The 8,954-nt window shown below is 43.3% G+C and overlaps 1 protein-coding gene across 1 annotated transcript in view; it reads right to left on the reverse strand.

Moving 5' to 3' along the window:
- Window positions 1-8,954, reverse strand: part of LOC112073258 (transient receptor potential cation channel subfamily A member 1) — a 60,991-nt gene that overhangs the window by 12,227 nt on the left and 39,810 nt on the right. Inside the window, 2 exon segments of the mRNA XM_070440084.1 lie at window positions 1,114-1,182; window positions 2,532-2,714. Of these exon segments, the coding sequence (XP_070296185.1) occupies window positions 1,114-1,182; window positions 2,532-2,714 (252 nt within the window).

Consider the following 8,954-nt stretch of genomic DNA (forward strand, 5'->3'; position numbering starts at 1 on the left):
AGGGTGTTAGTTCTTTCTGACTCTGCTAGTTACAGGAGTGATCATGTATCTCGTGTATGCTAAGTACAGTAGGGGTGTTCTGCTCTTGGGCTAGTTACAGTAGGCGAGTGTTCCTCTCTTGCATGTTACAGTGAGGCGATTGTTCCTTGTTGCTCTGCTAGTTACAGTAGGGGCTTTCCTGTTTGCTCTGCTTAGTTACATAGGATGATTTCTGTTGCTTTGCTAGTTACACGTAGCGGGTAATGTTCTCGCTATGCTTGCTACAGGTAGGCGATAATGGTTTTGTCCTCTGCAGTTTACAGGAGGGTGTTATGTTCTGTCTCAGCTAGTTACAGGAGGTGTTGATGTTCTGTGCTCTTGCTAGGTACAGGAGATAAATGCATGTTTGTGTCTCTACTAGTACAGGAGGGTTGATTCATCGTTGGTTCGCTAGTTACAGGAGGTTAATCATTGTTTGGTCTCTGCCTAGTTCCAGGAAGTGATCTGTTCGTAGTCTCTGTAGTTACCAGGAGGTGATCATGTGGTTCTGCCTCTGCTCGGTACGGGATTTGTTATTGGTTCTGACTCTGCTAGTTACAGAGGCCCTCAGTCAACAAAATCAACACCTTCAGTCAACAAAATGAATGCCTTCAGTCAACAAAWTCAACACYTTCAGTCAACAAAATCAACACCTTCAGTCAACAAAATGARCRCCCTCAGTCAACAAAATGAATGCCCTCAGTCAACAAAATCAACACCTTCAGTCAACAAAATGAATGCCTTCAGTCAACAAAATGAATGCCCTCAGTCAACAAAATGAATGCCCTCAGTCAACAAAAGTAATGCCTTCAGTCAACAAAATCAGAAAGTATGGCATTTTGTTATATTGAGGACTTTAAGAAAGGTTTCAGGAATAGTTGTATGTCTATGATTAGGTGAGAAGGTACAGTATGATGAGGAAGTGATATTGACCCCATCAGAACAACTTTACAATACACTTCAGTGAAGAACATCTAAAGGAATTTTGTAAATTGAGGACTTTGAGGAAAGAAGCAACACACTGAACAAGAATCCATTAGATGTTTTGTGTCTGTAATGTGATCTTAACAAAGGGACTTAGTGTCAGCTACACACCTGCATGGCTATTCTCTTCAGAGCTGCGGTTCTCTTTACCTCAGCGATGTCTCCGACCGCCAAACCGATCTACAGCACGTAGGTTAGAGTTTAGTCATGCCTGTTGTTGTGGAGGCAGCTGTGCAGAGTGGTCACTAGCTAGCACAGCCACAAAGTCATACAAACCTTAACTTCAACCACACTGCAAACCCTATGCCTAACCTTAATCTTTAATTAATAACAAAAAGCTATTAAAAAAAAAAAAAAAGTTTACATTTTTACAATATAGCCAATTTTGACTTTGCAGCTGGCCCATCTAGCGGAAATAGCATCCCAAGACACATCCCAATAAACCTGCCTACAACACTATCAGGTTTGAAGGTAAGATCCAATTGCAGACTGTGTCGAAGTAACACTGTATCATGACACAATGCGAGACCCAGATGTAGACACAGGAGGCAGATGGTTGGAGTCTTACAATGTTTAATAATCCAAAAGGAGTAGGCAAGAGAATGGTGGTGGACAGGCAACAGGTCAAAACCAGATCAGAGTCCAGGAGGTACAGAGTGGCAGACAGGCTCGTGGTCAAGGCAGGCAGAATGGTCAGGCAGGTGGGTACAAAGTCCAGAAACAGGCAAGGGTCAAAACCGGAAGGACTAGAAAAAGGCAAAATGCAAAAAGCAGGGGAACTGGAAAAATTCTGGTTGACTTGGAAACATACAAGATGAACTAGCACAGAGAGCCAGGAAACACAGGGATAAATACACTGGGGGAAATAAGCGACACCTGGAGGGGGTGGAGACAATCACAGGAACAGGTGTAACAGATCAGGGCGTGACACAATGTTTATTACAGCAACAGAGTCAGGCAAATGACAGGTCAAGGCAGGCAGGGGTCGATCATCCAGAGTAGTGGTGCAAAGGTACAGGACGGCAGGTAGGCAGGAATGGTCAAAACTGGGAAAACCAGGAACAATAGGCAAGACAGGCGCAGGGGAAAAACCACTGGTGGGGATAATGGGGAAGATGGGTGACACCTGGAGGGGGGGTGGAGACAATCACAAGGACAGGTAAAACAGATCAGGGCGTGACAAACACACTCAAATAAGAACCATCTTTCCTGTGAAATCTGGGGCTGCATTTCAATAATCTGAAGTAGCTTTCTCGCCTCATCTCCTTCCATTCATCAACACAGATCTAAGGAAAGGAGACAAGGAGAGGAAGCCATTTTGGACAGTTGAGATGGACCAGGGGTGTCAAGGTCATTCTATGGAGTGTGTGTGCTGGTTTTTATTATTTTCTTTCAATTTGTGTCTAATTAAGACCTAGACAACCAGGTGAGGGGAGTTCCAATCATGTACAAGGGATGCGTGAAAACCCTCAGAGAGTCGTCCCTCCAGTGAATGAGTTTGACACGCTTTAGATCATGGAGATGCTTACCATCATGTTCATCAGCAGGATCGGCATGAGGATGACAAACATCACAAACATATAGAAAGTGAGGAAGGGAAATGGAAGTTTGTTGTCTAGGTATATGTCCAGAATGTTGCTTTGGTAATTCAGTTCTCCAACCATCATCACAAAGATCTGGACCCCAGACAGGTCCAGTCGCTCAAACTCTTTCTGAAACAACAAAATGGAGAAAGAGAAATGGGATGACATGGAACATGGCAAAGGACTTAAAACATAAGCAGATCTTAGTTCCATCTCAGATATCTTCATTGATTTGATGAAATGACAAATTACCTATGTAGGCATTATGAAAGGTTTATGAAGGTGTCATTAGACCTTAAAGGGCATCTGCACTTCCTGATTAGGCCTTGTTTTTCATCAATGCTCATTAAGAAATGCTAGCGGCCATGACTGAAGGCAAACAAGAGTTGTCTTGGGGGTGTGGTTTGATGTGGGGGTACAGCGAGGTAAACTAAACTAGCTTTTCTGTGGAGAGAATGAAGTTTTGAACCTGAGGACTTCTCCCCTCCTGACTGACCTTCCATCTCAAGATGGTCAGTTCTATGTGTAGGCTAAAGCCTGTACCTTGTGTTTAGCCAAGCTGACAGCAGCTAGCATAGCTTGGTGATAGCTGCAGCTGGCTATGATAACACAGCACTCCGGGCAAAGGGCACAACGGCCACTGCCCACAAAAGGCATGGATTTTTTTAGGGTGCATTATGGCCACACAAATGGGATGCCGCCGTAAAATTCTGTCAAATTGTGAATGAGAGACTGATGAAGTGTGTTCAGCCTGCGCAAAAAACAAAGCAGAGCTCATGCCTTTCAAGCAACTGTTTTCAAGTGTCATCATTCAGCCTTACAATGTATTAAACATCAAAACATATAGCCAAACGTTTGTTAAACTAAAGTTACATAAACAACTCTCAGTTAAGCATATAGGAGAACCTATTTCTTTGTTAATTAACTGCTCAACACATAACAGCCGCTTGTGAGCACTTCCTCAAATCGTTTGGAGAAAATAACCTTTCTACTTTATAATCCAAACAAAGTGTTTTGATAACTATCAAGTGTAACAGTTCCATGTAGAATGAACCATCTTTCACATCATACTGCAGAAGCGGTGTTCTGCTACTATAACGACGGGCAAATATTACACTTGTCTTTCATCTTCTATTGTCATTCACAGTCGATACAGATACTGTACCTATCAACATTTTGTCTGGTGGTAGTGGGGCTATCTTGCCAAACATGCCCGTCGTCCCTCCTGTACGCTGTGCAACTCCCACCCCCCTATTGATAGTACAATTCAACATTTTTCAATATTTCTTTCCATTTTTTTTTTTTTTACTCCACATGCGAACTTATACATACAAATAACAACTTACAGACACACACAAACAATGACGACATCTCAGACCCGCATGCTCACACCCCATCCCTAGTGCATTAACCCTAAACAATGACTACATCTCATCTGTACAGACCCACATACTCACACCCCCATCCCTAGTGCATTAATTAACCCTGAACAATGACTAAATCTCATCTGTCCAGACCCACATGCTCACACCTCCATCCCTAGTGCATTAATTAACCCTAAACAATGACTACATCTCATCTGTCCAGACCCTACTCACACCTCCATCCCTAGTGCATTAATTAACCCTGAACAATGACTACATCTCATCTGTCCAGACCCTACTCACACCCCCATCCCTAGTGCATTAATTAACCCTGAACAATGACTACATCTCATCTGTCCAGACCCATGGTCAGGCTAGGTGGGTACACCCCAGGTGATTTGTCCACGAAACATTCAGGCCAAGCACAGGGGTCCCCAAAACCCCTGCCCGAAATGCGGACTAGAAACGGCACGAATGCTTAAAAGCTGGCGGGGAACTCCAGGAAAAATTCTGGTCTTGACTTTGCAGGAAACGCACTAACGGACTGCCATACTCGAACTTCAGCACAGAGAAAGTTCCATTAGGATACACACAAGAAGTCAATATTATAAATATTATGGCTTCACTGGGGGAAAATAAAGCGAACCACTTTTCCTTGCCTAGGAGGGGTTTTCGGTAAGACATCACATAAGAGAACAAAAAGAAGGTGACTATAACCTGATCAGGTAAAAAAGGACTCTTAAGAATTTTATTTTAAATGGTTTGTTATTATTGGCGTGATTTGACATTTACTCACACGTTCATATGTACAAAAGCCAAAAACAAAGAGTCAGTGGGCCACGGAAATGAACAAGAGATCAAGGCAAGGCTATGCGCGAGAAGAGATCTGATCTTCAATAAATGCTCAGAAAGATTATAATTTATAGTAAGGCGCTTGGCAAAGGTACGGAGCCACTGTTTCAGGTGGGTAAGGAATCATCAGTGAAATGGTCATTGGACACAGTATAGGTTAGCCCCTCCAATCCACGCGGAACCGGAACAATAAGGCAAGAACAGGCGCCAGCGGGAAAACACACTGGTGGGGATATGGGGAAAGAATGGGTGGAACACACCTTGGAGGGGGGGTGGAAGGACAATTCAAAGGAAGGTAAAACAGATCAAGAGTCCCGAGAGCCCAGTAGGGTCAGTGAACAGACACACTTTTAGGCCAGACAAATAAGACCATACCTCTATACACCTGGTGATTCTTGGGGGCTACGTCCCCGGATTCACCTCGTGCATTTTCCAAAAACTGGACATCTGAAGTAGACCTTTCTCGCTCCATCTCACCTTGCCCCGGGAGCCCAAGTTTTAGTTCACCATTCTTTGGGGCCACACAGACAAACCTTCGAACTTTAAAAGGAAAGGAGACACAAGGAGGGAGCCATTTTGCGACCAGTGAACGACATGGGGAAATTAGCAGGGGCTGCTCAAACGCCGCTAACATGTCCTTCACAAAGTTTAATACTGAGAGTACAGTTTTGTTGGCCAGACATAACTCACATGCTGGTTTATTATTTCCATTTCCCAATTGGTGTCATCATTAAAGAACCCTACTAGAACACCAGTGATGAGGGAGTTCCCAATCATGTCCAGGGGAGTGGCCGTCCGAGAAACTACGCCCTCCGAGAGTCGTGCCTCCCGAGCCCAGAGTCAAAACATTGGGGCCAGTGAAAGATTTAGAGTATTGCACAGTCCATTAATCACGATTCAATGGAGATGCTCATCCAGTAATCCGGCCCGGGAGCATGTTTCCATCCAGCAGGATCGGATGAGGTGAAAACATCACAAACACTATAGAAGTGAGGAAGGGAAATGGAAGTTTTGTTGTTCTAGGTATCATCTGTCCAAGAATGTTGCTTTGGTTAATTAACACCGTACTACGCTTCTTCCCCAACCACCGATAATCATCAATTCTACAATAATACAAAAAGATACTTCAATGGACCGGCCCACCACAGACAGGTTACTAGACATCCGCCTCATAAAAAAAACAATCCTCTCTCCCTGAAACAAGGGAACAAAATACATTGGAGAACGAGAAACTGGGATGAAACCACTGGATACGGCCAAATAGGCAACAGCGACTTAACACACCCACTAGAGCAGGTAAGCAAGCCATCCAACCGGTAATTAAAGTTTCCATCTCCAGATATCTTTCATCATGATTTTGATTGATTATTTGGGGGCAAGGGGAACCTATATACAACTTGTAGGACTTATGAAGGGTTATGAAGGTGTCATTAGACCTGTAAAGGTCAGGCATCTGCAAACTTCCTGGATTAGGAGATTTCTTGTTTTTTTCATCAAACGATTGGCTCATAGCACCTTAGAGAATTAATGCTAGCGGCATGACTGAAGGCAACAAGGAGTTGTCTTGGGGTGTGGGTTGATGTGGGGGTAAGGATGGATAAATAAATACCCTAGGAAGGCGGAGTTTTATCATTCGATGAGTTGAGATCCCGGGATGAATGTTTTTGAACGAGGACTGTTTCTCGCCCTCCAAGCTATTCGCCTCTATAACTTTTGAGTTGGGACCAATCTTGGACCAGATTTAACCCATCATCACGAATGGTCAGCGTTCTTATATGTATCGGTGTAGGTAAAGGTCGCACATCGATTTGCTTCCTGGTGTAATTTCGCGCCTTCGTAGTTTTTGAGTTCCGGGGCCTGTGAGCTCTTTCATAATTCCCCTCAAGTGTGCCAGCTAGCATGCACCGCTTAACGGTGATAGCTGGGCACGACTGGCTATTGGGGATATATAACAAAATACAATTAGATAGGCAGTTCCGGTGACTTTGTCCACACTTACGCGCGGATTCCTCATCTGCACTAGCCCTCCGTATTCTAGGTGCTAAGTCGACCCTCAGTTACCACTAACAGCGACCACCTCACTAAGGAAACCGAAGATGATCCACAAGCTGGTAAGTTACTTGAAAGAAATATTTGGATTAACAGAATTTATATAAAGCAATCCATTACTCCATATAGGCAAGGAATTCGCAGTAATTTGTTAAACTTATGTATAATGCTGGCATATAGATCGTATATTCTCTCTTTTCAACAACACACAGATTAAACCAGTCACAAAAGAAGACTTCACTGGCATATCTTTTTTCTTCTTAGGGATATTGTGCTATATGATTAGAATGGCCACCCACAGTTATAGAGGCCAGAAGACACGGGACCATATTGACTAGTCAGGGATTGACCAGAGTTTAGGACCAGCCGCTTATCGTTCAGGGCCGAGGCTGGGACCTGGGACTTTCTCACAGAGCGGAGTTAGCCCCGCCTTAACTCTAAGCTCCGGGGATCCTAGACACCTTGTCGACATGCAGACCTGAGCATCCCAGGAATGAAGTGTGTTTCGATGCCTGCGCAAAAAAACAAAAGCAGACGAAGCGGTCTTATGGCGCTTTCCAAGCATACTGTTTTCAAGTGTCATCAATTCCAGCCGGACTCTTACATCTTATAACACATAGGACAGAGATGGGCAATATAACGCGGACATCGCTCTTCATATGTGTATAAGGTTGGCCCCTCAACAGTTACATAAACACTTCAGTGTGCATATAGGAGAACCTATGTTCTTTGTTATTCAACCCGGGACCTTTGCACTTCAGCCGGGAGACGACCCCTCGGGGAAACAGCCGCTCTCTGATGGACAGAGACGCTGTTCCCTCAAATGTCTTGGAGAAAATAACTTTCCTACTTTACTAACCGGGCTTCCCAACTTCACAAAGATGGTTTATCTGATAACGATAAGATTTGTACACGTGTAGACAGCTTCCAGAATCTTGTAGCTAATGGAAATACGTATAGTGCCAATCATACTCGCAGACTGAAGAGCCGGTGTTCTGGCTACTACATAACGACGGGCAAATATTTAACAACTGTGTCTTCTCCGGAGTCGCTCTCCTATTGTCATCTGCACAGTCGATACAGATACTAGTACCTACTCACATCTATTGCTCTGGGGTGGTATACCGGGACTTCTTCGTATGATCCAGGGGAAATTTCGGGGTCGAGCTTCCATCTTGGTCTTGGGCTTAGCCCTCGGGGTGTTTACACCAAACCTAGGCCTATGCCCGTCTTCTTTAAATATATAAACTATTGGAACCAAGACTTAAAAGAAACTGAATTGTTGGCACCAAGATGAGGAGGAACATTGTGGCGCATAATTAAAGCAAAATACCAGTTAACTAAAATGTTCACTTAATCCAGTCATAACTAAATGTATAAGAATGATATATAAGGAAGAAATTCCGAATTTTCCACAGCACAACAGCAGAGTCATGTCTTTAATAAGTGTATACCATAATATGACTTACTAATCCATGTTTCTGGAATGCTATAAAGTTGTGGGCAGAGCTAGGAAGTTGGCTGTCAGAAGTATTACAATGTAAATTTACTTTTAATCCGTCTGCTGGACAATCACATCTCTCATCAACTGCCTCCACCCCTCTTGATAGTACATTCCTTTTTTCAATATTTCTTTCCATTTTTTTTTTTTTTTTTAATCTCTCGAGCACAAATGTACCTATGACGGTACCTATTGAACTTTATATAACGTTCAAAATTTCAAAATTCAAATCAGAACAATTACCAGAACCATTCACACTATAACAACCAAAAACAATAGACAATTGGAAAAATTACAGATTTGAGTTAACATTTTTATTTTGAAATAATCCGTTGAAATATCGCAGACAAATATAGGCATGGGTTTCTCACGACCGAGAAACAACAAATTTTTGGTCACAATCTCATTTCTCAAGGCCTAAGATAGCGAAATGCCAAACTATATTAAACCAGCCACTAGCGCCAATAATTAGAGAGGTCGCAATGATTGAAATGCTTGGGGTAGGCGTACGATGAGTCAAATTCGTAGTCATTGGTTCATGACAGAGGTCTAATTAATGCACTAGGGTAATGCCGGGAGCTCTGTGAGTAGGCGTCTGAGACA

Source organism: Salvelinus sp. IW2-2015, unplaced genomic scaffold (genome assembly GCF_002910315.2).
Source record: "Salvelinus sp. IW2-2015 unplaced genomic scaffold, ASM291031v2 Un_scaffold2201, whole genome shotgun sequence".
Taxonomy (NCBI): Eukaryota; Metazoa; Chordata; class Actinopteri; order Salmoniformes; family Salmonidae; genus Salvelinus; species Salvelinus sp. IW2-2015.